Raw genomic sequence first — 27694 nt, 5'->3', positions numbered from 1 at the left:
TGATCGATTTTTCAGTCATGGAAAAGATTGAATATGAGAAAAAAGGGTCAAATGTCCTGGAAAATATATCCTGGACAATTATTTATCCTTCCCCTGCTCTGTGAGGAGCAATGACTTTGTTTCAGACCCTGTTCAGGACTAAACAGCTTACTGACAAAACTATAAGTTGACATGTGTCAATGTGATCTGTATGATGTTAGAACTCTGCAGAGGAGCAGTGTCCATTATGATCGACGCCATAAATGCAACTTTCATCTTTATTATTCATGTTACGGACAAACTGAGTGAGTGGTAAGATGACTGTATCTAATGTATAATAAGAGTCATTCATACACTTGCTTCTTAAATTATTATTTCATGGTTAATTGTAAAATATGCCCATTGTGGAAACCTCTTCGATATGTTGAATTCGGCTGTGTTGCTTTTTGCATAATAATTTAAATTTAATATATATGGTAATGGTTTAATTTCATTTGAACATGCATCAGATTACAATTGAATGCATCACATAATCAGTTCACAGTTCCACATGTCCAAAAGGAGTAGGAAGAAGCATTCATTCATTTATTTTCTACCGCTTTTCCTCACGAGGGGGTGCTGGAGCCTATCCCAGCTGTCTTTGGGCGAGAGGCGGGGTACACCCTGGACTGGTCGCCAGCCAATCACAGGGCACATATAGACAAACAACCATTCATACTCACATTCATACCTATGGACAATTTGGAGTCGCCAATTAACCTAGCATGTTTTTGGAATGTGGGAGGAAACCCGGAGAAAACCCACGCATGCACGGGGAGAACATGCAAACTCCACACAGAGATGGCCCGAGGGTGGAATTGAACCCTGGTCTCCTAGCTGTGAGGTCTGCGCGTTAACCACTCAACCGCCGTGCCGGCTAGGAAGAAGCAAAGCTTATTAAATCCTACCCCTCCATCTGATACCTTTACAATCAGTAACTGTTACATTTGTTCACTTCCTGCTTTCCTAATATAGTTTAATTTTTTTTATTTTATTTTTGTCATATATCTGTATATCTCGGTGTGTAAGCTGTATTCAAGGCCCACATGCAGTCGAGCAATGGATTATTCATCGTGAAGCTGACTCACTCACACTAATCTGACTTGTCAGGAAATAATATGTGCAGTTAGACTTGAGTCACCGCAGTTACCGCCGAGCATTCAACATGTACGCAAACACACATTCGTCGCTGTGACCTCATGACATTGTTGTGCGCACAATCTGACACTGACATGGCCAAGAATGTTCTCCTGTTTGCGTTTGACTTGACACCGCACGTGGATGTGAGACACAAAAGTGGGTATTGTGTAGTGAATCTTCTTCATATTGGAACTTACTGTATTATCTAAAGTATTGAGTATTTAGTATTTATCTAAAGGTGAATGGTTAACTCAGTGAGCAGTGGAATACACAGAAAATAAAGGCCTTACAGCCTATTTCATACACATAGTCCATTTTTTAAATTAATGCATAGGAATTATAACTGAAGAGGATAGAATAATAACTCATTCCCAGTTTTAACTGTCACCACCATAAACGTTTTTTGAAAGTAAATGTTTTTATCATTCCTAACTAGCATTCAAGTGTAAACAAAGTAAAAACTTTATCCCGACCAGTCAGGCTCTGGTCAGATTTTGGTGATAGTTTATGGTATATAGTCGCTTCCCAGCCAGGGTGTCAAGACGATTCCCAGTAAAGCATTCGCCCACAAATATGGCAAGAGTCGTTTCCATGTCAGACTGCAAGACAGAATTGTATATCAATCGACCTGTAGGCTTTACTGACGCATGTACGTACATTCTTACAATGGTGTAATCATTATGCATAATTAGTGTTGTCAAACTTGACATCAATTTAAAGGAGACCTATTATGCTTTTTACACTTTTCTGATCTATAAAAGTAGTTAGAATGTTGTATTCTTGTGTTAATCGATGCCAAAGTTTCAGATAATGAGGTTTGGGCATTTGGAAGTGAGCATTGAAAAAATTTTGGGATGGCTCAAAATGCTCGGTTTCAAAAGGCGTGGTAAAACTGCGCATTTGTGATGTCACAGAGGGACGGACGTCCTTATATGGTTCATAGTTAGGAAGCACAGTGGTGTGGGCATGCCGGTAGGCTGGCTGTGAGTGGAATAAATTAAAACAGCAATACAGTTGGAATAGGTAAAATAGAAAAAGTTTTCTGTGCTGGTTATTTGTATTGACCACAACTCAATACAAAGGCTTGAAAAATTAGCATAATATGTCCCTTTTAATATTATCTACGGCCTTGTTGCGCAGCATCGTATTTGTTATGTATGAATTGTAAAACTAGTACAAAAGAGCGGCGGTGCCAGCCCTCCACATCATTGTGGGTGTGGATGATGATACTGTTCGATTTATATACGTAGATTTGTGTCTTGTAGTAAACGACCCCATGTTGATAAGGAATCTTCTTGACGGGGAAATGACCATAATCCAAGAGTCTTGTTTTGAGAAGCCATACTGTTACTGCTACTTAAGTGGCCCTACTAACCAGAACTATGTTCCTCATCACCAAAATCTGACCAGAACTCGGCTAACAGGACAAAGCGGAGGGTAAGTCACAGATGATGCACTACACCGCTGATAGAGATACAACGACATGTCAAAAAATCCAAACTATCCCCACTTTGTCCCTTATATAAACAAAGATGAGGAATTTTTTAATTATTGTGCCTTATTATTTAAATGTTAGGCTTTGTATTTGGTTTACTTTGTTTTAAATGCTAATCTGCATTTTCATGGTGACACTGTAATCGAAGAAAATATATTGATCATATATATATATCTTATTTCCCCTGTCCTGCACTTCCATGAGTTGTATAATACAGTATGTACACCCAGTACATTATAGAATTTTTGGTAATTTTTCGGTAATGATCTAGCTTTCATATTTCAGTGAAAGCTAGATCATTACCGAAACGACTCCATCGCTATATGTCTTCTCTTACTAACTGAGTTTTGATGAAGTAGTGTACAATTTCTATATAATCTTGTCAGCTATCAAAACAAAAGACTTGAGCTGTTAAACAAACATGCATACACACACACACACACACACCTCATCAAGGCCTGTTTGACGACTCTCTAACAATGCGCCATGGAGCTTTGTTGGCACGGGATAGCTTGAGGGATGGGCTGCAACAAGGTTTATGACTCTGCTGACGTCAATGAAATAATTCAAATACTTATCCAAGCTGCAGCTTCCAGCCCTCAGGATCCTCTCCTTTGGCTGTGAGCCTGGAAAACCTGAAACGGATTCTTGCTGCACATGCGGATTTGAGAAAATCCTGCAGACTGGAGTGAGATGGCCAGCCAGACAAGGATTGGACAAATACGTGGAGGCCATCTGTGCAAAATGATGCAAAAGAAATATACTGCTTATGTACTCTCATACTGCTCATCTGCTTATGCTAGAATACATAATAAAATAGTAAAAGTGCAAGTTTGCTTATACATTTACATGTGTATAGTTTCAAGGTAAAGGATGTTTACCTTATAACTGTAGTCTAAGTACTTTAGTGTGCAGCTACGTAAATCCAGAGTCCTAAAAGGTAATACTTTAAAAGATGTGTTTGAAATACTAAATTACTGCAACAATTTAAATTGTTGTGTTGGGCTGACTCATTAATTTCCAAAGGGATTGTGTAAACCAGGGGTGTCCAAAGTGCAGCCTGGGGGTCATTTGCTACCAATGGTTGTTGTATTTGGTCTGGGGCATATTCTAAAAATACAATTAAACAAGAAATCAACAAAACAAAATAGAACAAGAGCAGTAATTTAATGAGAGTAAAGTAAAACCAGTACAACACTTAAGGCATACTAATAAGGAAAAAGCTTGTATTATTATTATTATTATCATTATCATTATTATTATTATTATCATCATTATTATCATCATCATCATCATCATCATCATCATCATCATCATCATCATCATCATCATCATCATCATCATCATCATTATTATTATTATTATTATTATTATTATTATTATTATTATTATTATTATATCATGTAACTTAGCATAAAGCATAAAGATGAAATATTAAAGGAAAAATACATTTTAAAATGATGAGAAACAAACCAAACAAATTAGGTCGGGGAAATGATTACATTATTATTGTAATAATGTAATAAGAATATATTATTATTAATCTATTTATTTTTCAATATTATATTAATATTATTATTATATTATTACCGGAAAAATATATTATGGGGAGTCATAATATTATGACAAAAAAGGAAAAAGCTGTTTTTTCATTAAATATATAATTTTAAAAAATGTAAACTAGATGAAATATTACAAAAAAACATTTTAAAATGATGATAAACAAACCAAACAAATTAGGTCTGGGAAATGATTATATTATTAATATATAATAATAATATATTATTACTAATAATATGTTTATATTATTTATATTACATTATTATTATTATTATATTATTACTAGAAACATATATTATGGGAAGTCATAATATTATGACAAAAATAGGAAAAAGCTGTTTTTTCATTAAATATATAATTAAAAAAATGTAAACTATCAATGTGGCCCCTGCATCCTTTTAACTTTCATTCACATATTTTCATTTTTTCATATAATATCAATTTTCATATAATATTTCATATTCTAGTTCAAGTCTGTTCAAGTCCCCAACATCTGTGACTAATAGCCAGCACGGATTCATTACAAGTGACGGCAAAGAACGTCACAACCAAGCTTTTTACTCAAGAGTTTTGTTTATAAAGAAAAATACAGAGCAAAGCCTATAATCGAAATCAGTCAGGGAAGAGTGAGCCCTTTGTTCGCTGCTGGGCTCATGGGATTGAGTGTGATAGGGTCAATATGGTGCGCGGTGAAAAAACTACAAACTCACATGACCAAAGCTTCAGACGTCTTACGCTCGAAGGGGCATACTGGCGTAAGCACCCCCAGCTGACAAAGTAGCCTTCTCCACTTACAGCTTGTGACTAATTCCCTCCTATCGCATCTGACTTTAAAACTGTAGAGATTTCTGACCTCGGCCCCATGTGTCCCTTGCTGCAACAATCTGGCAACCATCTTTTACACTTTGTCCCTAAACTCACTATGTCTAGCAGGAATTCAAGAAAGCGGTCGGACCCAATGAGACCTGTGCACGGGATCTTTTGTCACTACTGCGGGGCAATCAGTTCTTTGCAAAAACAAATGCAAAACAGGAAAAGTCTGGTCTCCTTTTCCGGTCGGAGAGATGACGAAAATGAGAAAAGAACACAAAGGAACAATCACTATTATTCACCAACAGGTGTGCTGTGAGTTCTTTGTTTACACAGACGTGTCTGATAACATATTCTATGGCGAAACAGGAGGGGCTGAGACTGCATTCAAAACAGCATACTCAAGTGTGACGAGTCCAGGAGTTATCCAAAACATTTTTCTTCCAGTCCAGTGTGACCAGTGTGACAATAAAATCACTTCTAGGCATGTTCTCCAAATCCACTGTCTACAACCCTGAGTTAAAAATTGAGGTGTACTCATCCATCCGTCCAACTTCTTCCGCTTATCAGCCTAAGCAGGGAAACCTAGACTGGGTCCAAGGTGTTCCCAAGCCAGATGAGAGACATAGTGTCTCCAACATGTCCTGGTTTTTGCCTTAGGCCTCATACCAGTCAGACAATGCCCTGAACACCTCCCCAAGGAGGTGTCCGGGAGACATCCGAGCCACATCAACTGCCTCCTCTCCATGCGAGGAAGCAGCGATTCAACTCTCAGTTTCTCCCAAGCAAGGCATTCAAAACAATCTCCATAGGTATGAATGTGAGTGGTTGTTTGTCTATATGTGCCCTGTGATTGGCTGGCAACCAGTCCAGGGTGTACCCCGCTACTCGCCCAAAGACAGCTGGGATAGGCTCCAGCATGCCCGTGACCCTCAGGAGGATAAGCGATAGAAAATGAATGAATGAAAGATAAAATGTGGAATTGCACTAAATGAGCAAAAATAAGATAAGTTGCAAGTTTTCAACACCGTGCAGTGTTGGGTTGCAATCTTGACGCTTTCTCACTCATAAGAAAAAAAAAGAGCAGAGAGGGATTGTTTGCGGACGTCAGCAACTGTGTTGCTAATGCTACTTGTTTACTAACCAGCGCCATATTTCTTTAAATGTGAAAAAAATATATATAAAAATGTGACACAATGTCTTTGTCTTTTATCCTAAAAGGCAAACTTGACACACTAAGGGTTTGTCTGTAACACATCACAGTGTATAGATGTTTTCATCTGGAATCCCACAGGGACAAGGTCAAGGTTTGTGAGAAGTGTGGAGGAGATAATAAGAGACAGGCAGTTGTCTTCTATCTTTTCCCTTCAGTGGGATGCTGTAGCAGCCCATCTGTGCTGATAGGAAGCGGAGAGCAACCGCTTTGTACGTTTTGCTGACGTCAATCATGCTTGAAGAACCAGTGCAGCAGGAAACAATGTCCATACTTCCCTCCTCCCCCTGTTGTCATCGGTACTCCTCCGTGTGAACCTCTGAATGCTGACTATTACCATTATTCATACTCTGCCAAGTTTTTACCTTAAGTGGATATATTAGATTAGATTACATTAGATTAGATTAGATACAACTTTATTGTTATAGCTCATGTCACTGGTACAGGGCAACAAAATGCAGTTAGCATCCAACCAGAAGTGCAATTTTATAAGTACCTCAGTAGTAAGTAAATGTAGAAAAAAATGGACAGATCTATGTAAAAAACTATAACAGGCTATGACTATAATACAGTGAGGATATATACAGGGATATAAATGATTATAATATGGCTATTGTAGATTATACAGATTATAAACAGTATGGATGTGACAATATATAATAACAGTAATATGTACAGTATTGCAATGAAGTGACTAGAGTATGGCTATTGCTATTGTATACATATATATCTTTATGATGAGAAATTGTCAAAAAATTGCATTTATAGTATTCATTAAAGCAGCGGTTCTCAACTGGTTTGACTGTGTGATCCGCTATCACCATTCAATGACAAGCGGTGACCCCAAATGTGAACATGAACATAAGCTTCTCAAATGACTTATTTTTAATAAATAAAAGTATAAATCTGTCTTTGGGAGCGAGTGTTTGGGTTGAAAAAACACATTGTAAATACATGCTTGGTAGCAAATGACACACAATACAGTAGACCATGATATCCTCCTGTCACGTTTGAACCTATATATGTATAGTTCTTAAAGCAACGGTTCTCCAGTGGTTTCGGTTCTATTTATCAGGAATGTCATTGATTGTCACTATGGGCCAATCTAATTCAAAAATGTCTAGTCTTGGTTGTGGTGTGCCTCAAGGCTCTATTTTGTGCCCAGCCTTGTTTGCACTGTATATTTTGCCATTAAAAATTATTATTATTTTTTGTAATTGCTGAATGGTCTGGCTCCTTTGTACTTAGTATCTGACTTACTGTCTGTTTATGTTCCCGTTAGAACAAAGCAGTCCAGCTCACAGTTGCTTTTAATCCCTCCAAGATCTAATCTTAAATCTCGGGGCGATAGCGACTTTTCTGTCGCAGGTCGGAGACTTTGGAATGACCTGCCCAAGATCTGCACAAGCACTGGAACATTTTTAATCTTCATTAAAATCTTGCTGGCTTTTAACACAGGATAACGTGGGCATTGTTTTTACTGTATTACTAATTGTAAGTTTTAACATTTTGACATAAAAAATGTAAAAAAAAAAAATTAAAATAATGAAAAATACTAACTCCTTAAAAGTATGAAAAAAGTTAAAAAAATTTGATTTAAAAATTACAAATAATGTAAAATAAATAATAAAAATAAAGAATGACTTAAACGCATACAAATAAAAAAATGACTTCAATAAAAATGTAAAAAATAATAAAAATAAAAATGACAAATACAAGTCTAAAAAATGGGCTTTAAAAAAGTGGGTCACAACTTAACGATCGTTGTAAAATGTGGGTCTCAGGTTGAGACCATTTGAGAACCCCCTGTATTAAAGGACAAATCTATTACTATTACTTTGAGTGGTGCAGCAGATTGCTAGGTTAGGCTCAGAGATATTTTTCATCCCAAAACACTACTTCTTAAAATGTTATGCCTCTTTTTTGTGTCATTTATTTCCAAAATTTAAATTCGCTTCCCTTGTTTTAACCTACAGGAAATAATAAGTAGTGTAATAAGTAGGCATCTGGCCATTCTTACAGCTGTCACAATAGACACAGGGCTGCACGTCAATGCATGTACGATGACGCCTTTCATAGAATTCCCACCTCATCATTCTGATGAGATAATCAAGTGAGCTGCTAACACAAACCGCAGTACGCAGATGGCGGGACTTACCTGACAGACAGACTTTGGTGACGGAAGGCTGATTGGCAGCAGGAGACCTCCTGCAATTAGACATAAAAACGTCATAGTTGCAATAAAACATTTTATTGTGATAATTCTTGTTTCTCTCTGGATTTGAGTTGACCTCTATTATGGAGTACTGACAGGACCAAAGACAAGATTCACAAAAGAAGCCACTTCATGATATGTTGCTGAGGGCTTCTACACTAGGACGCTGCATTAGGGAGGATTTTTATGTGGTGGCGCCCTCAAGTGAGACACTTTGGAATTTCAAGTTCAAAACGGTTACAGTAAATGTGCATCCCTATTTCTCTAGTTCTGAAAAAAAAAACAACTTACTTAGTAGATGCACACTGCACATTGGTCAAGGTGGTGAAGTTGTTCCTGACTGTCCGAAGGCTTGCCAGGACCTGATGAAAAAAAATGTAATTCATGAGAAGAAGCTGTACATTAAAAATTAGATACCAGAGCAGGTTTGACATTATGCAGATATGTAATAATGAGTCCCAGTATAACTATCAGTACTTTCACATTGGCTTTTCATTTCTAATTCATCAGGTAGCAGATGTTTTGGTGTGTACTACTACTACTATCCACTAGGAGGCAGAAAAGGTACTGAGGAAGAAGCTTTTTAATAGAAGAGCTTCACGTCTAGATTGAGTAAGGTAAGGTTGGTATTTGCTTGGTTGTATAAACTTCATACCTGGGCGAATGGAGTCACTATCAGGTCCTCTCCATGCCTACAATGCAAGACAAAAACAGTCAAACAGTCCGAACTGTGGTGGACTACAAGCGGTTTGTTTCATGAGATATAAGGAAGCTCTCACAGTTCTCCCATGATGGAAGAGTTTCGAGAAAGGGACTTGGGTGATAATTCATAGTCACTGTCGGAGCGGTAGAGGAAGGACTCTCGACGCTGGCCGTGGCCTGCCAGGTTGGGGGGGAGTACCAGGCCCGAACTTGGGGACCCTTGTGGGACTGAAGGACTGCAGCATAAAGATTGTCCATTCTCTCCCTCTAAGCTAAAATCAAATAGGAAGCAGTTTTTAATTTGCAGAAAAATCATATATATGATGAGGATAGAAATCATTAGTGTTTTCATTTGATAGGCTTGCACAATGATCACTTACTCACATATCCATAGCCCAGAAACAATTACTATGCTTGGAATTAAGTATGGACCGGCACGGTGGAATAATGGTAAGCATGGCTGGCTCACAGTCAGGATATCATTGTCCCTCCCAAATCCCCATTTTAGTCCAATCGGAGAGTCGAATGTGACCTGTGACTGAGTAATGACCACCCTCGGGCGTACCCTGCATCCTGGTAGGCTGGGATAGACTCCACCATCGTATGGTCACTTCGGTACCTCAGTACGAGGTACATTATTAAAAAAACAAAACAAAAACACAAAACAAAACCTTAAACTGTATTATGGAAAGCAGGAAGTGAACAAATGAAACAGTTACTGAATGTAAGAGTAAACTGTATTATGGAAAGCAGGAAGTGAACAAATGTAACAGTTACTGATCGTAAGAGTAAACTGTATTATGGAAAGCAGGAAGTGAACAAATGTGACAGTTACTGATTGTAAAAGTACCAGATGGAGGGGTAGGATTTAATAAGCTTTGCTTCTTCCTACTCCCTTTGGACATGTGGAACTGTGAACTGATTATGTGATGCATTCAATTATAATCTGATGCATGTTCAAATGAAATAAAACCATAACCATTACCATTACCCTTATGAGTGGCATTGAAAATGAATGAATGGATAAATAAGTATTCATTGCTACTCATCAGCAACTACAAAGCTGAGATTGTGGAGAAAAATGTAAAATTCAGCAGTCTTTTTATAAGAACAAAGTCAATATATTTGAGATTGTTGGTAAATGCGGAAGTACCTCTGTAATATGGAAGTGGCATGGTTTCGACAGCGCTGTTTCGATAGTGTAGTACAGAAATGGAGTAGCCGAACGACTCAATCCTATATTATTAGCCTCACAGCTGCATAACCACTGACTGCACTTTCTCTAGACCAGGGGTCGGCAACCTTTACTATGAAAAGAGCCATTTCACCCACTTGCCCACTAAAGAAAAATAGCCTGGAGCCGCAAAACGTTGTATGTTTAAAACAACATTGGAGGGAAAAAAAAAAGACGAGTTGGAGTACTCTTGCTAGTACTGGAGATAAACTTTTGTTTTTAAATGAGCTCTAATTTATTTTTTCAGAATTGTCAAATAACTCATTAATAATAATTAATAATTAATAACTCAAATAACTCAAAGTATTACTCATTTCCCTTCATGTTAACCTGTCAGAGAGAACTGGATAGCATCCTGTCTGCTCATTCAGTCACCAGTCAGAACTCAGTCAGGATGCATTCATGGTCTCACACAAAGTTGGATTTTTGTAAACTCATAACGAAGATGTGCATTTTCACCACTCGGGTGCTTAAAAAATATTCAAGCATTGCAAAGGGAGCCGCAACAAAGAGACTGGAGAGCCACATGCGGCTCTGGAGCCGCGGGTTGCTGACCCCTGCTCTAGACAAACTGACATTTTTTATGCTCTAACTATGAAAATATTCTGTTTATAAAGCAGGAATCCTGTTTTGCAGAAGTCCACTGGAACCAATTTCCAATCAATAAACAATGGATTACTGTATATGTAAAGTTCTGATGAGAACCGTACTTTTTTCAAGTGTTTTGGCCCATGCACAGATACACAGATGGCTATAATCTGCCTGCAGAGAGGCAGGGACTAGCTATTGTGTAATCAGATCATAAGGTCAGTAGGACTGGTGAAGGGAGAAAGGTCAAAGTAATGATGCTCTGCAGAAGTAACAAATTCAGTCATTAGAAATAACTATAATATTTTGACTTCAGCTTGGACAATACAAGCCCACCCGTGTATATCGTAAAGCTAAAAAAAAATGGTGAGCAAAAATCATATTAATTCTTCCTCTTCATCAAGACTGTTTGCCCTATTTTCCTCTCAGACTTTCCGCGCGTGTGATTAACTGGACGCCAACCCCATAACTCTGCCAGACAAGATCGGATTAATGGGAAAATTCGACAGACTGCGTCATCTGCGTTTCATTTCACGTCATCAAAATCCTGACTTGACATATTAACACAATGCATTACCTCAAAAAACCTTATCTCCTAATCTGACACTCATGACCATGGTTTATTAACAAGAGGTGAAATGCAGTGAAATAAGCAAATGTCAGTATTGGAAACAATCACTACTCCAAAACAATAAAATGAAACAGCAGACATATGCAAAGATAGGATTGGGTGACGGGTTAGGGTTCAGTCTAGATTGAAAAAGAATCCAAGAAAAAAGCAGAATCACCTGGGAGCCCAGAGGTGTGCTCCACTGATCACCTCCTCGCTGAAATCAAAGTGCCCGGTTCTGCACCTTGGGGACCTTCGTAACATTCCACTTCTTCCTCTTTCCCTTTCATCAGTCTTCCCAAAACACAGAATCTGTTGCTGCTATCTCAGAAGGAACATGTGCATACGCTCACTGACACACAGACCTTTTTTGTGTATCGTCACAGACCACATGCTGGAATAACGTAGATTTGGCAGGCGGATAAGGCAGATCTGGGCTGGACCGTAGGGGAATGGATTCAGTGTTTATCTGATTGCCTGTCTGTTTTTCTTCCATGTTAAACCACTGCGGATTAACCAGTAAATCTATCCACACATCTATGCTGCCCCATTAAGAGATACTCTATATTAAATATCCCATATTTAATATTATTGTTCCACCCTCGGGCATCTCTGTGTGGAGTTTGCATGTTCTCCCCGTGCATGCGTGGGTTTTCTCCGGGTGCTCCGGTTTCCTCCCACATTCCAAAAACATGCTAGGTTAATTGGTGACTCCAAATTGTCCATAGGTATGAATGTGAGTGTGAATGGTTGTTTGTCTATGTGTGCCCTATGATTGGCTGGCGACCAGTCCAGGGTGTACCCTGCCTTACGCCCGAAGACAGCTGGGATAGGCTCCAGCACCCCCCGCGACCCTCGTGAGGAAAAAGCGGTAGAAAATGAATGAATGAATAATATTATTGTGGCAATTTGGGAACACTTGTTCTACAGTATTGTGAACAAAATTAATCGGTTGTGTTTTAATGCTATTCAATTAAGAGCCACTATGTTCTCATTCTGGACGAGTGGTTAGCACGCAGGCCTCACAGCTAGGAAACCTGAGTTCAATTACACCCTCGGCCATCTCTTTGTGGAGTTTGCATGTTCTTTCCGTGCATGCGTGGGTTTTCTCCGGGGACTCCGGTTTACTCCCACATTCCAAAAACATGCTAGGTTAATTGGCGACTCCAAATTGTCCATAGGTATGAATGTGACTGTGAATGGTTGTTTGTCTATATGTGCCCTGTGATTGGCTGGCCACCAGTCCAGGGTGTACCTCTCGCCCAAAGACAGCTGGGATAGGCTCCAGCAACCCTGCGACCCTTGTAAGTATAAGCGGTAGAAAATGAATGGTAATGGTATAATTTTGTTTGAACATGCATCAGGTTACATGAATGAATGAATGAATTTTGACATTAAAAATGTAAAAAAAATAAATAAATAAAAATAATGAAAAATATAAAAAAAAGTTTATTTAGTCAAAAAAAAATCCGACAATGATATTACTTTAGAGTCAATTTGTAAACATTTCAAAAACACAAATGCATTGTTTTGTGACTCAGGTGGATTTAAAAAAAACTTTTGTCCAGTTATGTGTTTGCATTGTACTCGCAGACCCAATGTCATGTTGTGTTGTCTGCAGTCATGCCGCAGCTTGAATTAAACTACCAACATAGAGCGACCATAAACGTGAGAGACACTTTATCCAAATAAAGATGAAACAAATATCTGAAATCTCAGATTTCATCTATCATATATAATATCTAGTCAGTTTCCGATTTTTTGCTTTGATTTTGCTTTTCGCAGCATAGTCTATTGTCCAATGACAAGCAGGGCAAATGTGCCCCACCGACCTTTTCCTCCAGCAACATAATACCACTGCTCTCAAAAAGCAGCATCGAAGAACGAAAGTGCTGTGCAGATAAAAATGACAAACAGAAAAAGCTCGACTTTCAACAACAGATAAAAGCCACATATACAAATAGGAATATAATGTGAGTCCATGATGAGCAGCTTTTATCATTTTTGCAGAGGGACTATAAATCACCTGCAGTAAAGTGGCATATCTTATATTGCTTCAAAGAAAACGCAGGTGGGTTATTGCCGTTCCATTTTTATAGTCATCATTAAGGCTTCTGTTTGAAAATATCCCATTGCGGTGCAATACCTTTCTGGATCCTGTCTTAAAAAGAACAGTGCAAACCAATGTTTCAGTATGAAGAATTTCTAGTGAAGCAACTTTAAGAATGAAAAAAAGCAGGTCAAAAAGCCAAAATACTTCATTTTTAACACCCAAAGCCTCACCTGTTGTCAGCCTTAGTGATGTCAATGCGTGGGAGAGTGGCGATAGGCAAACTTGTCGGTCTGGTGCAAGTCCCCGGATCGCCCTCTGGTGATAGCAAACTTCCCCTCTCCCTTTCTTTCTCAGCCTGTCGCCATGACAACGGAGGCAGCTGCAAGTTGCCGGAAAAGCGCCGATGTACTTTGCACACCTCCACTCCAAGAGTGCTGCCCGAGGAAAACTGCCCCGCAGCAGGGTCCTTATTCTCCTGATGGAAAATGACAACATGACAGCACGTTAGTGGTTTTGATGATGAAGTCAGATTTCTTCAACTAAAATGCAAAAAGTGGGCAAACCTGCAAGTTCATTTCTTATGTTGAAAAATAAAAATAAAAATAAAAATAAAAATAAAAATAAAAATAAAAATAAAAATAAAAATAAAAATAAAAATAAAAATAAAAATAAAAATAAAAATAAAAATAAAAATAAAAATAAAAATAAAAATAAAAATAAAAATAAATAAATAAATAAATAAAATCTTAAACTGTATTATGGAAAGCAGGAAGTGAACAAATATAACAGTTACTGATTGTAAAACTACCAGATGGAGGGGTAGGATTTAATAAGCTTTGCTTCTTCCTACTCCTTTTGGACATGTGGAACTGTGAACTGATTATGTGATGCATTCAATTGTAATCTGATGCATGTTCAAATGAAATAAAACCATTACCATTATGTTAACAAAATTGCCAGTGAAGAATCCTGCATTTTTATGTGTTCTACACTTCAACATGTGCTTTTTATTGCAAAAGCAAAAAGGAAGTGAGGAAAGCCAGGGCTCTGACGTTATTCTCATTTCTCACGTGAGTATGTTCAGCTGTGGGTGAGGGTAACAATCCCCTATTGAGTAGGAGTATCCAGTGTGGCCCGGGGGCCATAAGCAGCCCATGGCACAAAGCTGACATGCAATTTTTCCTTAAAAAATATCAAAGTGACCCTTGCATTCTTTTATTTTTCAGTATGTAGCCTAAATAAAGCATTGATTTTACCAAGTGAAAAAACAAAACAATATGATGTAATAGGTCTCACAAGTTCCTGCACATGAGACACAAAAGACTGAACAGTTTCTGCATGAAAACAGACTAATGGGGCCGGAAGAATAAGATATTTTTACAAACAGAAATGCAAGCGTCTTTTCTTTCTGCTGACTCAGCAGCATCTTCTCGGAAATGCTGTCTATCTGATGTATCGTGCCTCCATTTGAGACATAATACTTGCAGGCCGGAAGCTGAAAACTGAGCCACATTATTTTCAATTGACGTGTCCTGAAAAAATATCTGCGGCTACTTCCATTTACTGCCAATGTATAAAACACATAGACTTAAAATATCTGGATCAATATTTTACTGTGGCAGAGGAAAATTCGAACCCAATTGAATATTGATTGCATCATTGACGGCCCACATATAATTCAAGCGCTTCATTGATCAAATGGCGGCCCGGTGGCCTTCATGTGTTTTACTGTATTTAGGTGTGTGAGGAACATAAAATGTTTATTGCTTTAAAAATATAAAACATTTGAACATTACAGAAACCCTTTGTAGTCATCCATGTGGTACTATGGCCATGAAAGGATGACTGGAATAAAGATGAAAGGTAACACAAGACCCAAATGGACAAAAAGAAGCTGCAGTGTTGAATGGAGGTGGAGTGGGTGATTTCTAGATGGAGATGAAAGGACTTTCTTGGATACAATAACTATTTGGGATATTTCCATAAATCCGCTTTTGGTGTCATTTTGATTGGACAGCCAATCCTGGGAAGATTCACCACTGTTCTATGTTTTCTCCAATTGTGGATAGTTGCTCTCACTTTTTCACACCACTGTACACAGGTAGACTACAGCACCTGATTTCACCTTCATCCATAATATATGATGATTCTACTCCTGTTCTGCTGTTTTCTAAAAACATATTCTCTCATTTTGTGTGCTTTCATTTTGACAAGAGTAGAGATGGATGCCGCGCCTAAATCTCAAAGGACACTTAAACTGAATTGTGACTTCATTATCATGGAGCCTGTTTCAATTTTGTGGGCTTTCTGCTCGCCACTAAAAGGCTATAAATGAGAAACGTAAAAAAAACTTTCACCAACTGTATACCATATTTCACAGACTATAAGTCACACTTTTATTCATAATTTCGGCTGGTACTGCGACTTACACTCAGGTCAAATATATACAGTAATGTATATAATTAATTGAAAGTGGGGTTTGGTGACACCTAGTGGTAACAATAATGAACTGGACGCTTTTTGTAATGAAAGCACAAAACAATAAAAAAAAATTTTCTCTGTACATTTGATTAGTGTGGCTTATATTCAGTTGCGTTCAATAGTATATAATTTTTGGTATGTTTTCTTTCCCCTCTGCACTACTTACTAATGCGACTTATACTCGAGAGCTACTTATAGTCCAGAAAATACAGCAATTTGTTTTCAGTAGCTGTGGCCGATATTGGCTTTTTTGCAGAAAACTGATATGCCGATATCATCATTGAACCAGTCATGATGTGCTATACATATCACTATATTGACAGCTACTATGGTAACCATTATGCCATTGTATGGTCATATCACCTCAATTCAAAATAAAAAAAAAATAAAAGCTTAAACCATATTAGGAAAGCAGGAAGTGAACAAATGTAACAGTTACTGATAAAAAGTACCAGATGGAGGGGTAGGATTTAATAAGCTTTGCTTCTTCCTACTCCTTTTGGACATGTGGAACTGTGAACTGATTATGTGCTCACTCAATTGTAATCTGATGCATGTTCAAATGAAATAAAACCATGACCATTAACATATCATCCAACTCTCAATTTCCGATACCGATACTGATATGTGTAACATGACATATCTTCCATGGTGGAATGAACACATGTTGTATACAGTATTTTAAAAATATTGGTTTTGAAGATCTGGAAAAATTGGAAAACCAATATCAACTTTTTATGCTGATATTGGGTCGGCATCCCTATAATTTTCATTGCATAATAAATTTATTATGGTACTACGCCGGTGATTCTTAACCAGGGGTACGTGTACCCTTAGTGATACACGAGGAACTAACAGTCCAGTAGGATGGACAGTATGTGGAAAGATGTTAAGCCACTATTCGTAGTAATTTCATATTAATTTTATTAATTTCATATTAAGCGTTGGGTTAAATTAACCCAACATGGGGTTGGTCCAATATTTAACCAGCACTGGGTTGGGAAACAACCCAAATTTGGTTATTTTTAACCCAGCATTTTTTAAGAGAAACTATTTTTAGCACTGTTCCTACACTTTTAGGGCCTATAGGAACTAAAAGCGCAGGAACTGTGCTAAAAGTAGTTTCCCCAGGGAGACAATAACCTGCGGCACAGCAGTGCCAGACTCATAACAGTTGTGTTGCATCCTACTTTTGAAGAATTATCAACACATATGAGTGACGGGGTGCTCATGGTGTGAAAAAAAAACTTTTGTGTACTCTGGAAGTACAAAAAACTAGAACAAATGGGTAAGTTTAACACCACAAGTGCATATGACAAATATTGAGTGAGACGTCAGTGATGTCTAATAGGGGCCAGACACAGTAACAAATTAGTCAGGATGTAGCCTGCCTTTTGAGCACAAGTTGGACAATGTCAAAGTAAAGGATCTGGCCAACCATCAGTGTCATAAACATCGAGAAGAAACAGATGGGCTGTTCTATGTTTCCATTCAATCTGTGTCCTAAATGTCATCCTGGCGTGGGCTGTCTTTTAACACCCTTTTGTCCTCTTGCCACCCCACTCCATCATCTTCATAGCGCTCTCTCTAATACGCACACAAACACACACACACACACATAGTACATACTCCAGCTCCAGTGTGTGCCCTGTGCGTACAGTCATCTTTTTGAGTCATCAACCACGCACAGACACACTGAATCAAACCGGTCGAGTGAATCCTCATTAGAACTCACAAGACTGCATCCAAAGGAAACACAATCACAATCGCATTTTAAACAATTGGGAGTCATAATGAAGCTTTCAAGGTAGCATAAAATCATCAAAATTGTGATGAAAGCATGGCTGGATTCCTATTACACTGTTGACTGATCAATCCATACTTACATCTCCTGGTGTGACACCTTGAACGCTCCTGCTTTTCTTCATCATAAGCCACTTTTCAGGCTTTCTGTGGTGCTCTCTCCAACAACACAGATCTTTCCTTCTTCTCCTGCTTGGGCTGGATCCCCGATACACCTGCCCACGGAAAGAGGAGAGGAGTGTGGGTGAAAAACGTATTCTTCTCCACATGCACTTACTTAGAAGTCAATATTATGTACTTATTTTACAATTACAGTGGCTTATAATCAAGGCGCTGTAGCTTTGTCAACGCCACAGGGAGTCCATTAAGCTAATGCTGTGAACTAAATGAACCAACTAATGCTTCCTTTCTGGGAACTTTGTTGATGATAATTGAATCATGAAGATAATTTGCATATTTTTATCTAGTTTTCTGGACTGTAACTCATGTCAGTCATAAAATACGTCATGAAGAGAAAAAAAACATATATGTCTCACTGGATTATAAATGGCATTTAAAAAATGTCTGCTTATCCTCACCAGGGTCAAGGGTATTTTATACATTTTTATTATGTAAATTATATATTATGTAAAATTATTATTTTTATTATATTTCATTATGTATGCGTTCATTCATTCATTCATTTTCTACCGCTTTTCCTCACGAGGGTCGCGGGGGGTGCTGGAGCCTATCCCAGCTGTCTTCGGGCGAGAGGCGGGGTACACCCTGGACTGGTCGCCAGCCAATCACAGGGCACATATAGACAAACAACCATTCACACTCACATTCATACCTATGGACAATTTGGAGTGGCCAATTAACCTAGCATGTTTTTGGAATGTGGGAGGAAACCGGAGTACCCGGAGAAAACCCACGCATGCACGGGGAGAACATGCAAACTCCACACAGAGATGGCCGAGGGTGGGAATTGAACCCTGGTCTCCTAGCTGTGAGGTCTGCGCACTAACCACCAGACCGCCGTGCCGCCTATGTATGCGTTTTTATTATTGATTTTACATTATTTAAATTTTTCAACTGCTTAGAAATGCATTTCCTAAATTGAAGACATTTTTCATTTATGTGCAGTACAGTCTGACATTGTCCATGTTGCATTTGCCTGAATGTCTTCCACTGTGGTCCATTTAGATCTGCCAACCCGCTCTGAAAGCAAGGTTAAACTCATCAATTATAAACTAACCACAGCTGGATATCAACCAAAAGGCAGACACGAGTGACTAGTCTTTGTGACAGAGACGAATCAATATTTTCCATGTCACCATTGATTCAAAGCTCTCGGCCATTTTACCCCATGACAGGCACTATGTCCATGCGTTAATGTAGGGCCGCCGTTGCTGATTTTCAACAGCGCAATTGTCCATTTCAAGTGGTGTGAAGTGTGCAGTAAAAACAACACAATGCTATCATTTCTGTAACAGCCACACAGAGCAGATAATATTTTATTTCTACAAATAAAAACAAAACATTTTATATCAAAACTCTATACATATTAAAAAGAATGTATTGGAATGTGCAGACACATTTTCAGATAGAACTAGTTGACTGTTTTTGTCTTATTTTGACCCAATACTGTATCTTGGAAACTATAGCCAATCTGCACTTCTGACTTGGTTTTGATCAGTGAACCAAAAGTAAGAAAAATTAACAATTAAACAAGCTTGACATACTAAAATACTACACAGAGCTTTCTGGAGAAACACTTTTATGTATCCTCCGTCACCCCTGAAATAGGTCATCTCCATGGAGGCTGGCTGCCTCTACAAATTGGTTGTTGATGGGGAAGCAGTTCACAGAAAGGGACATTAAGTGGCTCTTGAGATGCTGGTGAGTATTTTGTTTGGATTTTTGATTTGAACACCAGGGATTGCTGTGTGTACCATCACTGTGCTAGGACACAAAACAAAACAAACGAGCCTGATGTCTATCTTTGTTGCCTGGACTATGATGCTCTGATTTTTTTGTATTTATCATTAGCCACATTTACATGGACCCAAATATTCCAATTCCATTCGGGTTATTTGTTCAAACGGAAAAAATGTAACCTTTGTATACACCTCATTCCGAAAGAAAAATGCCAATCCGAATGAATATATAATCGGATTCACAGGGGTGGAATATTCCTTTCCCCAATCCGATTGAGGTATCTTGTATCCGCTCAATCGGAAAGTTGTCAGAGTGTGTTCTTCTTCGTGGTGTTTTTCTTCTTCTGTTGTTTATTGGCGGTTGGCAAGCAGCTTTCGTGTGCATTACCGCCATCTGTGGAACAGAATCTAAACCCTTCTATACGCCATTCACAAGTCCAGTTTTCTTAAAAAAAAGAAAATAATTCTTTTTAATTATAAAATATTAGCAAGATTGAACTTTATCTTTTCCTGTTCCCGGGTGCGTTCTTTCAGTGAATGCTGAGATATGACGTAACACGCAGCTCGAGACGTTCTTTGATTTAAAAAAATGGAGGCGAGCAATTGGCACTGGACTGCTGCCGAAAGTTTGTTTTTGATTCAAACTAAATTTCAAGACTGGACGAAGGAAAAACTGGCAATATGGAGTTATTCCAACAAGTGAAAGAAAAACTGGAGGAAGTCGGTATCACGTGATGTTGGTGTTTACGCTTTACTGCGCATGCCCCATTGACTATTCTGGTTGATTATAGCGGTGCATGTAGACACGCGATTGGAATATTCCTTTCCATGTATACCATTGCTTTCGGAAAGGTCATTTGGGAAGATTCCATTCGGAAAGAGAAAAACACCTCATGTAAACGTGGCTATTGAGGCTTCCACAGTTTTCAACCAACAGCACTATCATGTATACACAAGTTGGCAAACTCAGCATGTATAATAATGTGATGCCATTCATGTACAGTTGAAGGCTGTGTAGTGCAGTGTCATTAAATGTCATCCAGTTCAAATTGCTTCACAGACACAACGCTTGCTTTTATGGTCCCATAACAAAGACGGCTCGAAAATCCCAAATGAAACTGTATTTCATTATGATTATTCCAAAACAAACCAAACAAAGACAGCATTCAGCATCATATACGCATGCAAGAACCATGACAACTTGCATTTTGCAATGCATGGAGAAGCAACTACCAACGGTCACAAGATTAATGCTTAATGCTTTCCAAGTATTCTATGTAATCAATCGGATTCAATCTGAAAATGACTTTAGACATGACTTTACAATACCATCAAATACTTTCAACTCGACTTTGACATCAATGACTCGGGACTTCAAATTGTAGTCTGATGACTTGACAATACTTGAGATTTTCAGTGCATGTGTTGAGTAAAATGTGTCCCGATTCCGAATAAAATATCCAAATAATGTGATTGTTATTATGTCATTTCCTGTAAGACAACATTTTCTGCCTCAAATTTGATCAGTTGTAGAAAATTGCACAACACTTACAGTACTTTTGACCCGTAAGGAGTCAAAATTTGAAGCCTATGACTTTGGATTTGAATCGATCTGTCTTGTTTTCACTTGAGACTTGAATTTGACTTTCCCTGAGACTTAAGATTAAAGACTTGAGACTTACAAAACAGACTCACTCCCACCTCTACTTATTAGCCAACATACGGTAAGCTCATCTTATTGTGAAAGTTGCGGTCATGAGGTTAAAACCACGTTAGAAGCAACACACAGTACATGGATACTGCATCTGATCTTCCCACACAGTGTGTGTGTGGGCATGTCCTCCACACAACAGTATCCGCCACACACATGCAGGTGTACACTACATCCCATTACACTCAGTACAAGTTAGGATGTAGTAAAACTGGCCAAATGATCTGTCACTTTAATTATGTGCCAAAACCAGTTGGCATGCTATGCGATATAAAAGTTATTTCGCCCTAATGAACAGGAAAAAAAACAAGCAGGAAATAAAGTTAACTTGAACCAAAGTGGCTCACTGATCATAACGTATCTTCTCCAAACTATTTTAGTGTAGAAATTTTCATCGTTAGTACAGATGGGCTGCTAATAATCAAATGCTTTTGATGCCAGCCGGCATCAAAAACTATCAGAGAGACATTCTCCCTTCCCATCAAAACATGATTTAACGTAAATATTTCACCAAATCCCCATCCCGAGTTTTAAGGCATTTTCAGATTCAATTACACACTAGCAGAATGGTTCGTAGTAGGGCTGTGGAAAATAATCAAAGGCTAGTCAACCTTTGATGTGAAGATATCATAGCTGACAAGTGCCGACGTTTTAACACGTCAATTACTTTACGTCTTTCTATAACAGAAAAACAGACAAAACTGCTTAGATTACATCAGTTGGAATCGTTAAAAAAAGTCAAGCCAGGCAAAAGAGACTGACATCAGGTTTAAGGCGTCACTTTTCCATGTGTTGACATACAATAGATTAGGATTTGTCCAAAGTACACTATTATGAGTGAAGTACTTTATATGACATGTTCTCCGAACCTGCTGACTGTAGTGTTCAATAACTGCCACATCATAAACAAAAACCTTGCACCCAATCAAATATGTGAGTGATAACAATTGTGATGATTTGGACACCAATACATAATTAACTTATTAATGGTGTAGTTACATGAAGTAATTCGCACCCATACCTTTAGCTTCCTGGTTTGCAGATGGTGTGTGTTACAAGCAAAACAGAAGGTGCTGAAGGTGTACCCCATTCTAAATAACATGCATGACGGCAGCGGACACGAAAGAGAATGATTCTTATTGGATTTTCGAAGTTCCTGTATTATGTCAATATTATCCGAGTAGTAAAAATCGTGTGTGTATTTTGCAAAGATTACAGTAAGCAGTAATGACTTGCATTACTGCAATTCTGCAGCTGTCAGAATCCATGATATAAACTGCTCCAAAAATCCTGTACAATAACCGTGCAATAAACCGTGCAATAAACAAGTGCAATAACCGTACAAAAAAATGTGTATATAACTTCTTGTATTACCTTTTTTTTTTACTTTCTATGCTTTTTGTTCTCTTCTTTTGCAGCTATAAGAAGACACCAAGCGTTACCAATATTCATTTTATCATCACTATACCCCAATAATATAAACATTACAACCATGACATTTCCATTTTAAATAGAAGACCCTTGTAAATAACCCTGCAGGTGTGGAATGTGTTATAAATATATGTGGGCAAAAAATATTTTTCTGAAAGCAAGTAACAGACACCCTGGTAGATTTTCTCGGATTTTGGCACAAGCCGATGGCTTTTGGTGTCACCAGCTGGGAACCTTTTGATCAGCATAGCTGTAAATGCTTCTCAAGTCCATCCGCACAGAATGCAAAATATCTTCTCAGTTCTGCGATACAGCTGATAAAAATACCTCCAAAATACCCTAACTTTACTGCTCACTTCCTGTATGTTTTGGTATGTGGTCTAAAATTATTAATTAACTTCATTATATCACGAACATTTATTTTTTAATTATCACCTACTGTAGTTATTGTTTACACACAAAATATGTTGCCACTCTTCAAAGAACCTTTTAAAGTTTGATGTTCAACTTTGAAGAATTGATTGATATTTTCTTGGCACCATGGCTATTTTTTTATTATTAGTTTTATTCGTACTGGAAAAAAAAACAACTGATCTTTTTCTTTTTGCATGTGTTAGCAGCAACAACTGCAATCAAGCGTTTGTGATAACTTGCAATGAGTCTGTGGAGGAATTTTGGCCCACTCATTTTTGCAGAATTGTTGTCATTCAGCCACATAGGAGGCTTTTCCAGCATGAAGTACCTTTTTAAGGTCATGCCACAGCATCTCAATAGGATTCAGGTCAGGACTTTGACTAGGCCACTCCAAAGTCTTCATTTGGTTTTTCTTCAGCCATTCAGAGGTGGACTTGCTGGTGTGTTTTGGATCATTGTCCTGCTGTTGGTTTCAGCTTTAGGTCACCAACAGATGGCCAGACATTCTCCTTCAGGATTTTTATTGGTAGACAACAGAATTCATGGCAAAAGAGCACCAGACCATCACGCTACCTCCACCATATTTTACTGTTGGTATAATGTTAAATAAAGCAATGTTTACTTAAACATGTAATGGACACACACCTTAATATTCTTTTTGTTCAGTGGTGGTTTTAAGTATTGGAACTCTGCCATGCAGACCGTTTTTGTCTAGTGTCATTCTCATGGTTCTCATTCTCATCAATACTGACCTCAACTGAGGCAAGTGAGGACTGTAGTTCTTTGGTGTTTTTGCGGGGTCTTTTGTGACCTCGAGGCTGAGTTTTTGCTGCGCTCTTGGGATAATTTTGGTTGGCCAGCCACTCTTGGGAAGGTTTACCACTCTTACATGTATCCATTACACGAGCCATTATACATATAATGTATAATGGCTCTCACTGTGGTTTGCTGGAGTCCCAAAATAAGGGGGACAATCACTTTTTCACACAGGGCTATGTTGATTTCAATTAGTTTCTCCCTTAATCATATAGTTTAATTTCAAAACTGTATTTTGAGTTCAGTTGTGTTGTCTCTGAATATTTAAATTAGTTTGATGATCTAATTAATTTAAGTGTGACAAACATACAAACAAATAAGAAATCGGGATGGCGCAAACACTTTTTTTACACTACTGTATAAACCATGGCAAATAAGTGAGGGGGCCAACTTCTCCCCGGTCAAATATATACCGAGCCCTCGAGCCATATAGAAGTCAAACTGATAATTGACGTTGATAACTTTTATACTAATAACTATAATTCCACAGGTTATGCATGGTGCTCACACAATGAATAACATTACATTACACTGAAGCAGCATGTTCAATATGACAAGACCTTCACAGCATTATTGCACAAAGACACAGCAACTATTCATCAGCTTTTGAATGAGACTTCACTGTTCAGGCAAGCGTCACAGCAACTGACCGTGAGCTGAATTTCCCCTGCAGAGCTGATAATAACAAGATTGTGATAGGGAAAATTCCGCATTTTATTGGCCTCGTCATAGAATCCAAGAAAGAATAATGAAAGTCTTAGTAGCAGCGCTGCCATTTATTGGCCTGTGCTTTCTGTACATAACCCTGTAAAGCAGGATACTGACGGAACTTTGTGCTTTCTCAGATAATCAGTGACAGCATCAGCACCACTGTCTTGTGTGACTTTTAAACTACTTGTTAAACAGTCAGTTGCTTTCAAAACAACAGAATGAGAGAAGTATGTCCTGTTACACATCACATTGCAAAATGAGGTTTTCCGCCCCTGATACTACCTCTCAAGGTGTCAGCTTTGTGCCTCTGTATATGCACTGATATCTAATCCAACGTGAATGTTTTCATCTGATGGTGAGGAGTTGAAACACATAATTGATGATGATTGACTAAAAGGTAGATGCAACAATGCAGTCCGGAACGATCTGTTGAGATGAAATTGGGTGTTTTCAGGATGGAAATACAGGCACTACTTCAACGTAATTGATGTGAAAGCACAATATGAGTACAGTAACTCATCTCAAACCCAGTCAAACGCCCAAGTTCATTCATTCATTCATTTTCTACCGCTTTTCCTCACGAATGTCGCGGGGGTGCTGGAGCCTATCCCAACTGTCTTCGGGTGAGAGGTGGAGTACACCCTGGACTGGTCGCCAGCCAATCACAGGGCACATATAGACAAACAACCATTCACACTCACATTCATACCTATGGACAATTTGGAGTCGCCAATTAACCTAGCATGTTTTTGGAATGTGGGAGGAAACCGGAGTACCTGGAGAAAACCCACACATGCACAAGGAGAACATGCAAACTCCACACAGAGATGACCGAGGGTGGAATTGAACGCTAGTCTGCTAGCTGTGAGGTCTGCGCGCTAACCACTCGACCACCGTGCAGCCCTGTAATGTTTTTCTCTGCAAAAAAAAACAACTGAACAATCCAAGTGCAATTGATTCAATATCCTGAGAATACAATGACCCGTATGAATGAAAATATTCCCTTTAAAATAAATCCTGGTCTCCTAGCTGTGAGGTCTGCGCGCTAACCACGCGACCGCCGTGCCGCCCAACGCCCAAGTTATTTTACATATTTGAATATTCTTCAAAAAAGTAACAACCATTTATTTCTCCAGGTAATTAATTGAATTTATGAAGGAGTAATTGCACTACTAATTGAATTACTTTTGTGGGACAGTAACTAGTAACTGCAATTTCCTACCTTAATTTAATCAAGTAAAATGTTTGAACATTAAACCAAATACATATATTATATTATAGTCCTAGAAGTCTTGTTGACCTCATTTCTTAATGGACAGTGATGGATTGTTTAATGGTTAGATGTTGCGTTTATGAGCCTAACCTGCAAATCCCTTCCTAAATATCTTGAGTGGTTTTAAGTCATTAACACAGTCACAACCGCTTACATGGCTACATTAACATTTTGTTATGATGTTTAATGGTAAAGTATGTTATTCAGTGCATGCGTCAGTAGTAGCGGTTTCCACTTGAAAGCATCATTAAAAAATGGGGGACATCACTAGCCTGCCAACAATAACTTGATAAAATGTTGTATGAAGGCTGCAGAAGGGTACATCACCATCACGATATTAAAATTTAAAGTGCACTGAGCTTACGTCTTACCGGTAAAATGTGGCTTCATCCAGCAGGGTTTACCCGGTATAGATCCTCGAGCGGTCTCCCTCGAAGGCTGCACGCGCCCTCCTTTATTTGTGCCATTCGCGCTCGTCGCCCCTCTGGAGCCCACGAGCTCATCGATTGGCTTCGTCAGAGGCCACGCAAATCCCTCCGCGAGCCAATGTCTGTGTGCTCCGCCACCCCAGTGCCGCCCCACTCCTGCCGGGATCCATCCGATCCACAGCCGGAGCAAAGTATGGATCCGTCTGTTCGAACAGCTGTTGCATACACTGACTCGTCGGGTTAAAATGAATGAGTCAAACGCATACAACGCATCTAAAACATTCAAATAACAACAGTAATAGTAATGGTAATGGTTATATTTCATTTGAACATGCATCAAATTACAATTGAATGCATCAAATAATCAGTTCACAGTTCCACATGTCCAAAAGGAGTAGGAAGAAGCAAGGCTTATTAAATCCTACCCCTCCATCTGGTACTTTTACAATCAGTAACTGTTACATTTGTTCACTTCCTGCTTTCATAATATAGTTTTTTATTTTTCATTTTTTTTAAATATTTAATTTAATTTTTAACATGTACCGAAGTACGAGGTGATACGACCATCCAATGACATAATGGGTACCATAGTAAGTGTCAATATAGTGATATGTATAGCACATCATGACTGGTTCAAGACTCTTCATCCTTGTATTTAGCAAACATCAACTGCTTGTATTGTTTCTTGAATTGGCTCATTGTTGTGCATTGTTTGAGGGTCTTACTCAATCCATTCCATAGTTTGATTCCACATACTGAAATGCTATGGCTTTTTAAAATAGTACTCATAAAAAAATAATGAAAAATAAATAAAATAAAATAGTACTCATAGTCCTAGCATATAAGTGTTTCAAATGTAGTTCTTCCCTGAGATCATATTTCTCCTCTCTTGTAGAGAAGTATTGGATGACATTTTTGGTAATTGGTTATTTTTAGCCTTATGCATTATTTTAGCTGTTTGAAGATGAACTATATCAGCTAGTTTAAGTATTTGTGATTTTAGAAATAATGAGTTAGTGTGTTCTCTGTAGGCGGCATTATGAATTATCCTTACTGACCTTTTTTGCAG

General features: G+C 38.3%; 1 protein-coding gene across 2 annotated transcripts in view; it reads right to left on the bottom strand.

Moving 5' to 3' along the window:
* The window catches only part of LOC131125232 (cAMP-specific 3',5'-cyclic phosphodiesterase 4B-like), a 43764-nt gene extending 17034 nt beyond the window's left edge, over positions 1-26730 (bottom strand). Inside the window, exons 1-7 of one of the 2 annotated variants that reach the window (XM_058066574.1) lie at positions 26569-26730; positions 18006-18137; positions 13869-14113; positions 9231-9425; positions 9107-9143; positions 8743-8813; positions 8395-8444 (exon numbers count right to left, since the gene is read on the bottom strand). In XM_058066574.1, coding sequence (XP_057922557.1) covers positions 8395-8444; positions 8743-8813; positions 9107-9143; positions 9231-9425; positions 13869-14113; positions 18006-18050 — 643 coding nt within the window. In that variant the 5' untranslated portion in view covers positions 18051-18137; positions 26569-26730. Of the gene's footprint in view, positions 1-8394; positions 8445-8742; positions 8814-9106; positions 9144-9230; positions 9426-11763; positions 12161-13868; positions 14114-18005; positions 18138-26568 lie in introns of those variants that run through there. The other variant, XM_058066575.1, reaches the window with a different exon arrangement.
* Between the last annotated feature and the right edge of the window lie 964 nt (positions 26731-27694).

The sequence above is a fragment of the Doryrhamphus excisus genome, chromosome 3, assembly GCF_030265055.1.
Source record: "Doryrhamphus excisus isolate RoL2022-K1 chromosome 3, RoL_Dexc_1.0, whole genome shotgun sequence".
NCBI classification, from domain to species: Eukaryota; Metazoa; Chordata; class Actinopteri; order Syngnathiformes; family Syngnathidae; genus Doryrhamphus; species Doryrhamphus excisus.
The sequence above is the reverse complement of the archived record's forward strand: the minus strand, read 5'-3'. Positions and strand labels throughout refer to the sequence as shown.